This window comes from Mastigoproctus giganteus, chromosome 10 (genome assembly GCF_048544385.1).
Source record: "Mastigoproctus giganteus isolate SK-2022 chromosome 10, ASM4854438v1, whole genome shotgun sequence".
Lineage (NCBI taxonomy): Eukaryota > Metazoa > Arthropoda > Arachnida > Uropygi > Thelyphonidae > Mastigoproctus > Mastigoproctus giganteus.
The window spans coordinates 166,057,898-166,075,207 of NC_143584.1; the positions used below are offsets into that span (position 1 = coordinate 166,057,898).

The 17,310-nt window shown below is 38.3% G+C and overlaps 1 protein-coding gene across 1 annotated transcript in view; it reads left to right on the plus strand.

The window, feature by feature from the left end:
- The window catches only part of LOC150079454 (adenylate cyclase type 1-like), a 317,266-nt gene extending 300,219 nt beyond the window's left edge, over positions 1-17,047 (plus strand). Inside the window, exon 21 of the mRNA XM_090383372.1 lies at positions 14,144-17,047. Coding sequence (XP_090239498.1) covers positions 14,144-16,903 — 2,760 coding nt within the window. The 3' untranslated portion in view covers positions 16,904-17,047. The remainder of the gene's footprint in view (positions 1-14,143) is intronic.
- Positions 17,048-17,310: the final 263 nt, after the last annotated feature.

Consider the following 17,310-nt stretch of genomic DNA (forward strand, 5'->3'; position numbering starts at 1 on the left):
ACTAGTTATTCTCACGCTTACCCCATCCCTTCATTAAATTTCTCCTGATTTAATCTCACCTTGCGAAAAACTCACTATCTTTATTTTATTAAATTTGTAACATTTTTTTTCATCTTTCAATATCACTATATCTAATGTTTTTTTTCTAATTAATCTCTTAGTTTGCGAAAGACAACCCAGCTATCGTCATTTAAATTAACTTGTAAGATCTTATATCTTACAAGTCCTAAATGTTATGCTTTTTGCTATCAGAGTTTATTACTGAACAACTTCCTCCAACTGTAAACAGTGCCGTCTTTGTAGACAATTTTAGCATCTTTTCAGTCATGCAATATAAGGGTCATTGAAAGGCAATTGCAGCATGCCATTAACCACAACTCTTGGGCTAATTGCTTTCAGGTTCTCGCCTCAGAAGACAGTCTGCATACAATTTTGTTGCAAATGGAACAGAGGTTACCAAACTCTTGTGAGGGTTCCTTGTGCCTTGCACCAACTTAAAATATTTCATAAATTTCATGCTCCCCCCATCTTCCAGAACAAGAGCAAATAAAAATCAATGTGATATAAAATTTAGCTGCAAATTATACATACTTTTACAAATTAATTTGCAATTCAATGTCAATTTCAAAGACTGAAATAAAATAAGCTTCGTACCTGGATTAATGGGATGGTTCCCCATATCTCATTAGAAGTGGTTCATAAAAAGGTGTCACCTTTCTCCCAAAAACTAAGTGCACCCCCTCCCTGTAGGGGTGGGCATACGCTTCATTTTGGGAACCCTATGCATTAAAGGATAAACCTTTTTACACAAAATTGATTCCAAACAATTAAGTTATAGGACGTTATCATCTTATAACTTCACTTCAAGAAGCAACTATTTGTGCTTTATTAAAATCACAAAATTCAGCTCCAACTTTCTGTTTTTTTGCCATTGTAAAATTGTAAGTGAGTAGGATTAAAGCAGTGTCCAAACAAGATTATCTGTCATAAAACCAGTTTTGAAGTGGGAGGGAGAAGGAATAGATTGGAAAATCTTAAATCTTTCAAATTCATCCTGCTATCTTTTTTGCAGACTTGAAGCTGCTCCAAAGAAATCTGTGGTTGATGTAGTGGAGGTTAAATCCATGTCTGTGGATAAAACATTATATTAGCATTAGTAGAGGCATATGATGCAAGAAAGTAAACTTATGCAGCATCAGCCACAAAAAAAAAAAAAACAAAAAAACACTCCCATTTCACCCCTCCATTCGTTCGACATACCTGTCCAGCAGAGCCTTAAATTTATTTAGGTTATCAACTTCCACAACAGGGGATGGAAGTCTGTTCCACCAACCAACTATCCGCCGCTGGCTAAAGGCAAATTTCTGCACATCTATCCTACATCTGTCTTTCCTCAATTTGAATTTATGCCCTCTCAGGTGATTATTCTGTGCAAGAGGAAGAATCCCATCGGCATTGAGTATGCTCAAACCATTCAAGGCTTTATACACCTCTATCAGATCACCTAGCCGGTGCCTAGTCTCTAGACACTGTAAATTGCAAAACTTAAGCCTTTCTTCATAAGAGCAACCCTTTGTTCCATTCACTAATCTTGTTGCCCTACTCTGTACTCATTCCAGCAGCTCTACATCCTTCTTGAAATGAGGCCTCCAGACCTGTATACAGTACTCAAGGTGTGGCCTGACCATTCCCTTATACAAGGGAATAATCACCTCCTTATCCCTGCTAGAAAAATTCTTATGTATCATTGACAAGACACCATGAGCTACTCTTGCACCCCGTCTGCACTGCTGAGAAAACTTCATATCTGCCTGCACAATTACCCCCAGGTCCTTTTCATTCTCTACCACTGTCAGTGTAGTACCACAGAGTTGATACGTTGCTCTGAGGTTACTGTTTCCCATATGTAGTACTTTACATTTGTCAATGTTAAACTTCATTTGGCACCTCTCAGCTTATCTCTTAACCTTTCCAGATCCTGTTGCAGCAGCATAGTGTCAGTAGTGTCCTTGACAACCCTGCCAACCTTCGTATCGTCTGCAAACTTGGACATTAAGCTTGATATACCATCATCAATATCATTTATAAATACAGAAAACAATAATGGACCCAACACTGAACCCTGAGGGACTCCACTAATAACATTAGTCCACGATGAGCAGTGTTCATTGATTACCACTCTCTGTCTTCTCCCCCTCCCTCAACCATCCCTTTATCCATAGCAGCAATTTGCCCCCAATGCCACACTGCTCCAATTTGTGCAGCAGTCTTCCATGTGCAACAGTATCAAAAGCCTTTCTAAGATCCAAATATATAATATCAAAGTAATTCCCTGCATCCAGTTCTTTTGTGACTGCATCATAGTATCCAATCAAATTGGTCAGGCAAGACTTCCCCTTAACAAAACCATGCTGTGTCTGAGCTATAACTGAAGTCTTGTCTAGACGATCCTGCAGTGCTTCTTTAACCAGTACCTCCATTAATTTTCCTGGAACAGAAGTTAAACTCACAGGTCTATAATTACTTGTGTCAGCCTTTGATCCTCCTTTGTGAATTTGGGTCACATTTGCACATCTCCAGTCAATGGGTACCTCCCCTGAGTCCAAAGAAGCTCTCATAATTATGGCTAAGGGTTTGCTTACTTCCTTTGCTGCCTCCTTTAATATAACTGGATAGATCCCATCCGCACTGGGTGCCTTTTTTATGTTTATTCTCAACAGTTTCTCCTCCACTTTCCTCTCAGTTATTACAAAATCATCTAGCTCACTGCCAGAGTTTACTTCACCTCTGGCATTCCCCTTCCTGAATAACTCCTCATGTGTGAATGTAGATGCAAAATACTCGTTTAGTTTGTTAGCCACCTGAGCAGGATCATCAACTATTGAACCATCAATATCCAGTGGACCAATCTGATTCATCCCTTTCCTTCTAGAGTTTACATAGGTAAAGAACTCTTTTCTGTTTTTCTTTGCATCCTTTGCCAAGGATTTCTCATAATCTGCCTTTGCCTGCCTAATCTCCTTTTTGACTTGGTTACAGACCAGCTTATATCTATCATAGGCTTCCATGTCACCTTCCATGAGATATTAAATCTCATGTTTATCAACATACGTTCTTTTGATGAATATAAGATTTGATGGAATGTATTGTTTAAATTTAAATAAAATGAAATCCCTTCTTTTTATTGAAGTTTGAAAAAACTTCACAAATCATCCAACTTTTGAGCACCAACTAAAATTGTTAATATTTAATAAAAGCACAATAAACTCTTCATTTAGCTCAAATAATGCAGAAATCATTTTTTTTTTTATTTTCTATTCATCCAACAGCAGGTATTAATCCCAATGCAACAAAATTTATCTAGTAAAATTAAATTAAATCTAGCAGGATTACATCAGTATGAATTATAGTATTCTTTTTGCATGGTCATGACTTTGGATCTGAATTGTAGATTATGATAGAACTGGAGAAATATGGGAGAGAAAAAAAAAAGAAGAAAAGGATCTTTGCGTTATATATTGTCAGTATAGTAAGGGGAAAAAATGGTAAGTGGTGCAAGTTCATTCACTAGGCATACCCACTCCATATTCAAACTGTGGAGTGAACAAGGAAAAGGAAGCCTGGTGAGCAACCTCGAGCTGCCTATTATTTATTTATTTATTTATTATTATTTTTTTGGCTTTGGCTTTGGCGTGTATCATTGCTTGTGTTTAGAAGTGAGGCAGTTGGATAATTTTTTTAGATAACAAGGAATTTATTTCTTAACTGAAATTGAAATAATATGCATTTACTAAATACATTAATTGTTCTTTAATGTCAAAATAAAGGATTATACTAGCCAACACAATTTTTACCTCTAAGAACTTAAATGCTGTTTTTAACCAATTTATAAATTATGCGTAGATTTCGAAAATCGCCATGATAGTTTCACATCACATCATAGTTATTAAATATAGAGGGAGTTACGTTTTACCAAAATATGCCAATTTTGCATAATCTAGCCAGTAATGTATGACATGCTGATTTATTTTAACAGTTAATCTAATTCTCTTAATTTTAGTAATTGATTCTGGCCTCAGGTTTCTTGTGATAAACATAATCAGACTTCTACCTGGTTCTTAGGTTCAAATTCCAGTGCAACAATTTACAATTTGAAGAAAGCCTTTTTGGTGAGGATTTTTGTAGGCTGTGCCAAGGTTTTCCAAGTATTAACTGATCGTGACATGTTCTAAGGGTTGTAAATCTATCCTCCAAACATAAACAGCCCGTTGACAGTAGGAGAGTATGGCCTACAACCCTTGCGGTAACAGTAAAATAATTTCCAGTTCTACCTGCCGATTCGCAAATATTTTTCCTTTCAGTATTTTCACATAAATAGAACTAGTAAATTGCCAGTCTGTGTACTGTGTGGTAAAAAAAAAAATTTTTTCAGATTGACTGGAGGATTTTGCAACCACAACAGCCTTATATTTTTTTGTGCTGATATGATCAAATATATCTGCCTTTCCTCCATGACCAACACTAAACACAGCACGGCACAGGGATCAACTCCACTTTTGAGTAATTACCACTAACATCACTTTCTTTTATAAATGGGAATTGCTCATTTAAACTGTTAGTAAACATGAATTTTCTCTTCGGCATTTTAAGGAAGGATTATTTTTATATTACAAATATAAAAATAATGAAACGGAAACGTTAAAAGTGGAATACTGAGAAATCGACATGACCACTGAAAACTGAGATAATGATTAACTGTAATTCAAATCATTAAAGGTATTTTGCAACAAAGTAGCACAATGATGATATATTTCGGTACTGGTTATTCCATGTCACCACTATAAGGTTAACTGCAGGCATGGGCTACTTTGTTTTGAGATAGATACTTGTATAGTACAGTTTGACTCAATATTGCTAGGTGTCAGGTGAAAATGTTCGAGAAAATGTTGTTTTGAAAAAACCGGGACATTTGACGTCCCAGGTCGACTTTGTTGGAATACCAGGACGTATGGGATCCCTAGATATGAAGTTCTTTGAATAGTACAGACAGGCTGCCAGGACAGCTCATGGAATGTTGCTATTAGGGATAGGGAGGTGATTATCCCATTTTACAAGGCAATGTTTGGACTGCATCTTGAATACTGCTTACAGGTCTGGCAGCTTCATTTTTGGAAGGATATAGATCTGCTGGAATGGAGAGAAGAGCAACAAGATTGGTGAAGGAACAAAAGTATGGTCTGACCAAGAAAGCATTAGCATTAGTAGAGGCATATGATGGAAGAAAGCAAGCTTATATAGCATCAGCCAAAAAAAAAAAACGCTCCCATTTCACCCTTCCATTCATTTCAAATACCTGTCCAGTTGAACCTTAAATTTATTTAGGCTATCAACTTCCACAACAAAAGATGGAAGTCTGTTCCACCAACCAACTACCTGCTGGCTAAAGGCAAACTTCTGCACATCTATCCTAAAACTGTCTTCCCTCAATTTGAATTTGAGCCATCTCAGGTGATTATTCTGATCAAGAGGAAGAATCCCATCAGCATTGAGCATGCTCAAACCATTCAAGGCTTTATACACCTCAATCAGATCACTTCGCAGGTGTCTAGTCTCCAGACACTGTAATCTGCAAAACTTAAGCCATTCTTCTTAAGAGCAACCCTTCGTTCCATTCACTAATCTTGTTGCCCTTCTATGTGCTCGTTCCAGCAGCTCTACATCCTTCTTAAAATAAGGCCGTCAGACCTGCATACAGTACTCAAGGTGTGGCCTGACCATTGCCTTATAAAAGGGGATAATCACCTCCTTATCCCTTTTAGAAAAATTTCTGTATATCATTGACAAGACACCATGAGGTACTCTTGTAGACCATTTGCACTGCTCAGAAAACTTCATATCTGCCTGCACAATTACCCCCAGGTCCTTTTCATTTGCTACCACTGTCAGTGTAGTACCACAGAGTTGATACGTTACTCTGGAGTTACTGCTTCCCATATGTAGTACTTTACATTTGTCAATTTTAAACTTCATTTCCCACCTCTCAGTCCATCTGCTCAACTTTTATAGATCCTGTTGCAGCAGCATACTGTCATTAGTGTTCTTAACAACCCTGCCAACCATTGTACCATCTGAAAACTTGAACATTAAGCTTGATATACCATCATCAATATCATTTATAAATACAGAAAACAACAATGAACCCAACACTGAATCCTGAGGGACTCCACTTATAACATTAGTCCACGAAGAGCAGTGCCATTGATTACCACTCTGTCTTTTCCCACTCAACCATTCCTTTATCCATAGCAGCAATTTGACTCCAGTGCCACACTGCTCCAATTTGTCCAGCAGTCTTCCATGTGCAACAGTATCAAAAGCCTTTCTAAGATCAAAATATATGATATTTAACATTGACAAATGATAAAGACAAATGTAATTGACAAATGATAAAGACAAATGTAATTGACAAATGATAAAGACAAATGTAATTGACAAATGTAATTGACAAATGATAAAGACAAATGTAATTGACAAATGATAAAGACAAATGTAAAATGAAATTTAACATTGATAGATGTAAAATGAAATTTAACATTGACAGATGTAAAATGAAATTTAACATTGACAAATGTAAAGTACTACATATGGGAAGCAGTAGCCCCAGACCAACATATCAACTCTGTGGTACTACACTGACAGTGGTAGAGAACAAAAAGGACCTGGGGGTAATTGTGCAGGCAGATATGAAATTTTCTGAGCAGTGCAGACGGTCTGCAAGAGGTCTAGCTCATAGTGTCTTGCCAATGATATACTGGAATTTTTCTAGCAGGGATAAGGAGGTAATTATCCTCTTGTATAAGGCAATGGTCAGGTCTGGAGGTCTCATTTTAAGAAGGATGTAGAGCTGTTGGAACGAGTATAGAGAAGCGCAACAAGATTAGTGAATGGAACAAAGTCTCCAGACACTGCAAATTACAGTGTCTGGAGACTAGGCACCTGCGAGGTGATCTGATTGAGGTGTATAAAGCCTTGAATGGTTTGAGCATGCTCAATGCAGAGGGGATTTCTCCTCTTGCTCAGAATAATCACCTGAGAGGGCATAAATTCAAATTGAGGAAAGACAGATTTGCAGAAGTTTGCCTTTAGTCAGCAGGTAGTTGATTGGTGGAACAGACTTCCGTTTCTTGTTGTGGAAGTTGATAGCCTAAATAAATTTAAGCCTGAGCTGGACAGGTATTTTGAACGAACGGAGGGGTGAAATGGGAACTTTTTTTTTTTTTTTTTTTTTTTGCCTGATGTTGCATAAGCTTGCTTTCTTAAATCATATACCTCTACTAATGCTAATGATATCAAAGTTATTCCCTGCATCCAGTTCCTTTGTGACCACATCATAGTATCCAGTCAAATTGGTCATGAAGACATTCCCTTAACAAAACCATGCTGTGTCCTAACTATAACTGAAGCCTTGTCTAGATGACCTTGCGGTGCTTCTTTAACCAATGCCTCCATTAATTTTCCTGAAACAGAAGTTAAACTAACAGGTCTATAATTACTTGTATCGCCCTTTGATCCTACTTTGTGAATTGGGGTCACATTTCCACATCTCCAGCCCATGGGTACCTCCCATGATGATGGCTAAGGGTTTGCTTATTTCCTTTGCTGCATCCTTTAATGTAACTGGATAGATCCCGTCCACCCTGGGTGAATTTTTTATGTTTATCTTCAACAATTTCTCCTCCACTTTCCTCTCAGTTATTACAAAATCATCTAGCTCACTGCCAGAGTTTAATTCGCCTCTGGCATTCCTCTCCCTGAATAACTCCTCATGTGTGAATGTAGATGCAAAATATTCATTTAGTTTGTTTGCCACCTGAACATGATCATCAACAGTTGAACCATCAATATCCAGTGGACCAATCTGATTCATCCCTTTCCTTCTAAAGTTTACATAGGTAAAGAATGCTTTGCTGTTTTTCTTTGCATAATTTGCCAGAGATTTCTCATAATGTGCCTTTGCCTGCTTAATCTCCTTTGTGACTTGGTTACAGATCAGCTTATATCTATCATAGGCTTCCATGCCACCCATTAATTTATATATATCCCATGCATTTTTCTTCTCTGCCATATGTCTCATTAGTTCATCTGACATCCATTTAGGCCTAAACCTCGAACAATATTTCTTAGTTGGTATGTAAAGGCTAGTAGCTTCCAAAAAATAAATTCTTTGAATGCCACCCATTTTGAATTTGGTGTTGGTAACATCATCAGTTGGTCCCACCGTATAGAATTTAAATACTGTCTCAGACCACTGTAGTCGCCTTTGCGAAAGCAAAAACCCTTCCCTTTACCCCCTGATGGTAGTTACCTCTTTGAGTAAATCTCACTTCAGCACATTGTGATCACTGCCACCTAGTGGTTCCTCTATCTGCAGATTCTTAATGCATGAAGAATCACTACTGATAATCAGATGAAGAGTATTACTCCTTCTTGTTGCCTCCCGAACATGCTGATGCAGAAAACAATCATCCAATAAATCCACAAAAGCCTTGATAATGTGCGAGTGACCAACCCACAAATTCCAGTCAATATCCAGGAAATTAAAATCCCTCATTATAAGACTGTCTGATTTACTGACCCACTCTATTTCCCGCCGACCGGGTTAGCCGGGTGGGTAAAGTGCCTGCCTGGCAACCCAAAGGTCGCGGGTTCGAATCTCGTCTCGGGATTGGATCACAGTACTGCAAAACCCTTGGGAGGTGCATTATGGCTACAGAAGCTGATGCGCCAACAACTACCAAAAAAAAAAAAACTCTATTTCCCTGTACAGTTTCTTATTATACTCATCAAAGTCACTAGGCCTATAACACACTTCTACTCTCAATTTTGATCTCCCAATGCTTATGTCACACCAAACTGACTCGACACTGCATTGTCCAGTGATGTCGACTGGCTTCACTTCCTTGGATTTTATGTGTTTCTTAACTAATAGCATAACCCCTTCTCCCTTCCTATCATGTCTATCCTTTCTGTAGACGTTGTACTTCCCAAATTCCAGTTCTGCATTCCTTATATCTGTGGAACACCACATCTCTGATATCCCAACAATATCTGCCTTTGTTGTTTTGAGCAACACCTCAAATTCATTAAATTTATTTACCAAACTCCTAGCATTGGTGTATACGCAAGTATACATGCACCTGTTCCTATTCTTAACTACCCTAACACAACCCATGTGTTTACTTGTACTGCAATGACTCCCGGCAGTCTCTGAAATACCTTGCATCTTGTTTTCTAGGCTGCTGCTCATTCCGATAGAAACAGTGCAAGAATTAATTTCACCTCTGCCAGTGGCTACTGTTAATCTATTAGTCCTTGTATCCTCCCAAGCTAGCAGTTTTTCGACCCACCTAACACTGCCTCGATAGCATCAGCAAATAAATATTCTTGCACCCTTTCTATTTAAGTGTATCCCATCCCTGTAGAAGTAGTCTCTCCTGTTAACAAGTACAGACCAGGCTGAAAAAAATTCTACCCCTTGAGCCTTGTACAATCTTTCCAGGGCCGAATTGATTGACAAGGCTCTCATCATATACTCCCTCCTATCGTGTCTGGGCAGAATTGTAGACACTTTCAAATTCAACCCTAATTCACAGCTTTTTTTAAACAGTGACCTGTACTTGTTAAGTAATTCTGCCAGTCTCCTACTCTTAATATCATTAGCCAAGTTTTGCAACTTGCAGCATCTGGAGACTAGGCACCCATGCGAGGTGATCTGATTGAGGTATTTTAAGGCTTTGAATATAATGAGCGAGCTCAATGCTGTTGGAATTCTTCCTCTTGCTGAGACCATGCACACGATGTTGCATAAATTCAAATTGAGGAAGATGGGTGCAGGACAGATATGTGGAAGTTTACCTTCAAGTCAGCACGTGGTTAATTGTTGGAACAAACCTCCATCTGTTGTAGAAGTGTGTAGTTTGAATAAATTCAAGAAAGAACTAGATAAATTGATGGAGAGAGTGGACAGGTGATGTGGGAAGTTTTTTTTTTTTGCTGATGCTTTATAAGCTTGCTTCCTTGCATCATTTGCCATGACTAATACTAAATTTCTCCAAGCTGTCAGCCTCACTACTCCTAGAAGTAACTTGTTCCAATGGCATTAACATTAGTAGAGGCATATGATGCAAGAAAGTAAGCTTGTACAGCATCAGCCAAAAAAAAAAAAAAAAAAAAAAAACTACTTCTTCCTATTTCGCCCATCCATTCACTCCAAAAGTTTGTTTAGTTCTGCCCTGAATTTATTTAAGCTGTCAACTTCCGCAATGACCAATTGAAATTTGTTCCAGAAATCAACCACCCACTGGCTAAAGGCAAATTTCCGCACATATATTCTACATCTTTCCTCAATTTGAATTTATGCCTCCTCAGGTGTGTAATCTGAGCAAGAAGATGAATCCCATTGTCATTGAGCTTGCTTAAACCATTCAAGGCCTTATACACCTCAATCTGATCACCTTGCAGGTGCCTAGTCTCCAGATGCTGCAATTTGCAGAACTTAAGTGTTTCTTCGTAGGCATACCCTCTTTGTTCCCCTCACCAGTCTTGTTGCTGTTCTCTGTACTTGTTCTAGAAACTCGACATCCTTCCTTAACATCAGCTCCAGGAGCCTTACTTGCTTTTAGGCTCAGAAGTTTTTCTAATAAACAATCATCTGTAATTTTGACATTGCTTATTTTACATCTCAGACTCATTTGCACAACCTCTCCTCACCATGGAGAGTCATTTGTCAATAAAAATCTATGCAAAATCATCAGCAACATTAGCTGGCCTGTCTAACACACACACACTGCCGACCGGGCTAGCCGAGTGGGTAAAGTACCTGCCCGGCACAACCCAAAGGTCGCGGGTTCGATTCCCGCCTCGGGCTTGGATCAAAGTACTGCAAAAACCTTGGGAGGTGCAATATGGCCACAGAAGCCGATGCGCCAACAACTATCAAATCAAAAACACACACACACACACAGCTCTTTCATACTCAGCCTTTGTTTTCCTAACCTTTTCTGTGGCACTCTTGCCGATCAACTTGTAGCTGTTGTAGGCTACAAGTTGATCGGCAAGAGTGCCACAGAAAAGGTTAACTTGTAGCTGTTGTAGGCTTCGGTACTTCTCATTGCTCTGTAATTTTCCCATGCCAACTTTTTCTGCTCTGTTAGATTGGCCCTGTATTCATTCATCTCAGCAACCTTCTTGTGCTGTATGATTTAACAGCATGTATGCATTCCATGGCTTCTGTGCTTAAAGGTATTCCATAATTCTAATGTAGCCAGCTTCCCCTCTGCAATGTACCCAGTTGATGGATGGCTGCCATGTAGTATCTTAAATAGTCATAGTCCACTGTCCTGAAGTTAAAACTCATGCCTTTACCTTTAACAACTGTAATATCTTTCTTCATCTTCCACCTAATGAATGCATGATCACCACCTGCCAATAGTTCCTGTACTATGAACTCTATGATATCATCTGGTTTGTAAGTAATTATCAGGTCTAGAATATTCTTATCCTTGGTATATTCTCTAATATGCTGGTACAAATAATAATCATCTAGTTTATTCAAAAAATTTGTTCTCCATGTTGAGTTTCCCTCCCACTTACTCCAGTCAGTTAGGGGGAAATTGAAATCACCCATAATACGACATTCACACTTGCTTGCCCTTTCCATTTCAGTATAGAGGTTGTTCATACTCTTCAGGTCTGTAGATTATTCCCACTATCATTATACCTTTGCACTAACTCGCATCACATGGATTCTGTTCTAGCAGGCATAACTTCTGAATCTGCAAAAACTCTTTTTTTCACTCAGGCTACATTTGATAAGCATTACCTTCCACTCTCTCATCCCTATCCTTGCACCACCTGTTCAAATGAATCCCATCTCCACAAAATAAATTCTGTCTACCTACAAATGTGGGCTGTGCTGATAACCCCCCCCCACCCACCCAAAGTCTTGCAGATTCCTTCAATAATTCCTCCTCCATGTCTGGCCAGAATTACAGACACAGACATTGACCTAATACTGCACTTTTTTTTTTAGCATGATTCTATATTTATCCAAGAAATTGTCAGCTTGTCTTCATTTAATGTCATTATTCTCCACATGAATAATAATGCTCTCTTTATCCCTTCCTTAAAATCTGATAATTTGTAGGTAATATCACCAATTGTTGCTCTCTGTAAACACACCCTAGTCCACTATCTTTTTTTAAAATGTTGCCTTTTAAAAATATGACCTGTTTCCCTGACATCAGAATCACCCAACAAAACTAAATCTTTTTGAACCAGTGCAGTATGCACTTGATTATTCTGTTCTGGGGATTGAATTGAGGGTGCATCACTTGTCAGGTCATTAGATACTTGAGTCCTTGATGAATTCCAGTTTTATTTGTTTCTAGGAGAAAAGCACTAGTTTCTTCATTGATTCAAATTGATCTAATAATGCACCAAGAAAAGAATTATCAGTTGAGCTTGGTTTATTTACTATACTGATTTTAGAATATGTGCACAGGCTATACAAATAACAAACTCATGATTCATACCCGAAATGCCTGCAACCAGTTCCATCTGGGCCATGCTATCCTTAGATGAAGTACTGAAAGTGGATCTTGTAACAACCATTATTTAGGTGAGATTTGATTTACTTGAAATATTGTAGAATTTAAATTAATAAAATATTACAAAGTTTAAATTAACAATTAAAGAAAATGCAATTAACAAAAGCATTAACAAAACTTACAACTGAAGTTAAAAATTATACTTGTTGAAGTTACTGCAAAGAATGTAACTTAGCAGAAATCTGCTAATTACATTCTTTAGAAACATAGCTTTAAAAAAAAAAAGAAAAGGAAAAAAAAAGTTACATAGCTTTAGAAAAGGTAAGAATTAAGTTTACAAAATTACAGAAATTAAATTTACAAGGTAAAGTAAAGTAAAACTTTACCTTGCAAGGTACTTAAACAAATTAAAGATAAACAAGAATATGTGTACTAGACACCTGATTTTAATGCTCTTCAGTTAATCTGCTGGAGCCAAGTTAAAACATGCTAACTCTCTGTGACTGCCAAATGCATATTGAACAAAAATAAACAAGAGGAAACTAATAATAATATTAAAAAAAGTTTTTATTGTATTTTTAAGAATTTTCAAGTTCACTCATCCCCTGAATTGAAATACTTATGCTTGCATCGTGCCTGCGAAATGTGAATTAAATTCACATTAAATGTGAATGTCTATTTTTCTGTCAGCTGTTTGCATTTAGCCAGCGAAACCAAAAGTATAAGACAAGATAAGCCAATTCTTATTTGATGTTTCATGGGAATTGCCAATAAGAAAGATAGATGCTTTTGCTTTCATGGTATATGTTAAATACCAAACCAAAAATTAATTTCTTTAAATTCATAGTATATTGCAATGAAAAACTGAAATATATTTATATATAATGAACTGGAGAGTAATGGTGGGAAAAGGATATGTGGAAGGATTTCATTTCATTTATAAATTAAAACAATAAAAATTAAAAAGTGGTGTCTATTAGATGCCACTTTAGCAGTGTAAGTTTAATGGTGTACAACATGCACTTGCTTTTGTGTGTACATGTGTGAGTGAGTGTTTTGGCATTCTTGATGCAGAATTAACAAATGGGGATCTATGTATGGGTTCTACTGGGCAAATATGTACAGTAGAACTTGTTTTGCTTTCTAACTACAAAACAAGATCATCATTCTAAAGTGGATAAAAGAGTGACAACTCTTATTTGGGTAAGAGCACTGGAGCCATAAAATATAAAAAATATAACTTATACTAAATTGTATTTTGTCATGAATTTCTTTCCTTTTTGTTTGTTCTTATTTTATAAATGCCCCTAATTTCACTGGAAAAATATTTTCACTAATATTTGTTATTTTTAAAAAGAATAGTAACCTTTTGCAAGTTTCGTGAAATTTGGTAGTGGGTGGCTTGCAGGTCTGTTTCCCCATTCCCTGTAGAAAGATAGTGAAAATAAAGTGACTTTACCAGGATATAGTTATTTCATTCTTTCACATTTGACTTTGAGTTTTATAAGTGTACTGACAAATCTTTTCCTCCCTAGGTTACAGAAGAAGTGTTCCACTTGTTGAAAGATTATCCATACCTATTTCATTGCCGGGGTCGAGTGAAAGTGAAAGGAAAAGGAGAAATGATTACTTATTTCTTAATAGATCGAAAACAGTCTAATGAGCAGTACCAAGCTTATGGTGAAAGAGATCACTCCCGGATTAATGCTGGGTGCAGACTTGCAAGAGGAATTCCAGGAGGAGTTCCCACCCCTCTCAGCATGATGGCAGAGACTCTAAAGCAAGCTGCTGAACTGAACAATAACCGCGTCAGCAGTTGCAGTAGTACTCCTAGGACAAAACGGTCACAAAGCTTTCATGAGGTGCTCCCCAAGCCCTCTATTCCAAGTAGTCCAAGTTGGGCACCACCTTGTGGAATGCGAGAGAGAAGTCCTTATCCTTCTCTTAGCCGCCATTTGGGATCGTTAAAACCTGGGGACTCTCCATCCTACAGTCACACAAAGCCGCCCATTGCCAGTACACCTCCAAAAACCTACTCTCGTTCCAGGCCTCGTTCCATGAAGCCAGAGGGAAGAGTACCTTCTAGTGTGTCCAATGATGGTTCATGGTCACAAGTAAAGCCTTCTAATCATCAAGATATTCAGCCTTCCAGTATGGGCTCTCCGGGGATTAGTCATTACCAGAAAACATCTTCTCTTCCAAGAAGTTATCTGCATTCCAGACCATCAAAAGTCTCCACTTTGCCAAGGCAGCCAACATCTCTCATTCAATCTACTCCTTCTCCACTTGAAGAAGAAGACTCTACAGGACAATCAAGATGTGTTTCACTGAGTCACATTCATCTACATCCCTCAAATAGTCATGACAGTTTGTCAGAAAGTGATCAACCATCTGGGGCACCATCAACAGCCGAAAATTCATCATTCAATCAGTCTGCTTCATCTTCATCCTGTGATAGTTTCACTCGTGCAGAAATTCCATGTATAGCAAAGGAACCTTCCTCTGCAGGCCGTTCTTTTCAGTTGCCTTGGGTAATAACTCCAAGCAGTGGTGTAGATGATAATGCAGAAAAGCCAAGTGCAGACTTGGCAAAACATACCATCCTTACATCCTCCAGGGAAAGCATTCCATCCTTCATTGAACGACTGAAAGTGATTAATGAACAGCAAAACTTTCCAAAGGTTGGTATTTCTCCAACACACTTAACGGAGTCTCTTCCATGGCAGCCTCCAACTATGCCGTCCTCTGTATCTGAAGAGCCAAATCCAGTAATTACAAAGCCAGGGCAAAAATCACCAAAACGAAACCCTTGCCCAGATCACAGTTCGTCCAGCAGTTCAGCTATTGGTGGCAGCAGCAGTACGTCCAGTAGTAATCCAGCAACAAAACCTTATATCCATCCTGAACCTAGAACTAGTAGTTACAACATTTCTCCAGCTCATAGTACTGGGTCTTGGTCTCGCAAACGTGCACGTAAACAATCCATGGACGTTAAATCTCCACCAACTACATCACCAGAGGATGTCCCAAAGAAGCGCAGCCTAGTTATTCAACCAGATATAAGGCAGTGCGGGCGACACAGTGACTTCACTCATCAACCACAGGATTCTTGCTATTCAGTAAACTCAAATCCTGTACGAAGAATTTCTCGCAGTGCTGCAGAAGAAATTTTAGATCTTGACGTGGATGACAGTTCTAGTTCCTCCAGTAATGGTGCTGAACATGGTAAAATTAATTACGGTCCATGTCCACCTAAAGATCAGCCAGATGATCTCCAGAACTGTGTTCCTTTAAAGGAGAGGCTACTAGGGGTTCCAGTGGAGGCCTATCCATTACATGACCTGAAAAATGTGAACCAGATGCTGGCAGAGCTTCAAGACACAAATGCTACTGAAAAACAACGAACAGGAGTGATTTTAAGGGATCAGATAAACAATAACCCAGTTGTGCTGACAGTGGAAGGAAAAGTCAAATCTCTTACAAAAGACTCTGAGAGAAATGGAAATGATGAAACATTTCTAGGCCTTATTAACAAAACCATCCCTACCAGCAGTTCAGAGAGTTCCTTAAATCAGAAAGTGGAACAAGATGCTGCAGGAGAGAGCAGAAAACTACTTGAAATGCGGCCTACTGTAGGGTATAGATTCCCTCTTAGTTATATTCCTGAACGTAGAGTGAGCTGGCAAAGTTCTCCCCATGCTCACAGGAGAGATGTACAACTCAAGTATCACGATCTTCAAGGGGAAAGACAACCTTCCTCCACAGATTCCTACTCAAAGATTGCCACCAATGGTGATGATTCAGATAGTGAGGAAAGTGATGATGAGGAAGAAGATGATGACGATGATGAGGCTGGTAATCTTCCGTTAGGAGATGAACATGCTTTTTCTGCAGATGATCCAGCTTTAGAAAATGTGTCTTTGATGAATGAACGGGGACTTACAGATGCTGAAGGAGCCCTCAATGATCTCAATTCAATGTTTATTGATCCTGGTCATGAAGCAGACATGGATGATACTAGTATGTCTTCTCGTGGGAGCAGTCACACATATGACAGTGATCAACTGCTCAGTGTTGACTCTCTTAACATCACCTATGAATCAGAATATGATAATTATCGACCAGGTATGGTAAGTGATGATGACATCTTCCATGCAGAACCTGCCAGTGATAGTTTTGATGGAGATTACTTTGATGACAACAATGTTGAAAATCTTCGCTCAATTTCAGACAGCATTGCCAGAAATTTTGGGCACCCAGTTATTGCTGAAGACGACGATAGTGAAGATGGCTGATCAACATTTCCTTAGTGCCAACATATATGATCTTGGCCATTTTACGTCTTCCAGCCCTGTCGACAATCGAGTGGGGGAAACAAAACTGTGCTATAGATGCTTATTTGTAATAAATGTGAACTTTGTAAATGGGGAGAGACCTTGTAAAGAACATGCCTACTACCCATGAATACCAAAATTTTCCATTTTAATTTCTATTATTGACCTATGTTAGCAAGTGCATATTTGGTGGTGAAACTTGCCATATAATTCAGAAAAAGTGGAAAAAGAAGTGGATGCTTTTGATGAATGCTGGTTGTAGCAGCATTTTTCTGGTGTTCTGTATTAACAGTGTAACTTATCAGCACCAGTTTTCCAAATGGAAATTTGTGAAACAAACCTGCAGATGTCTTTTCTGATGTGTTACA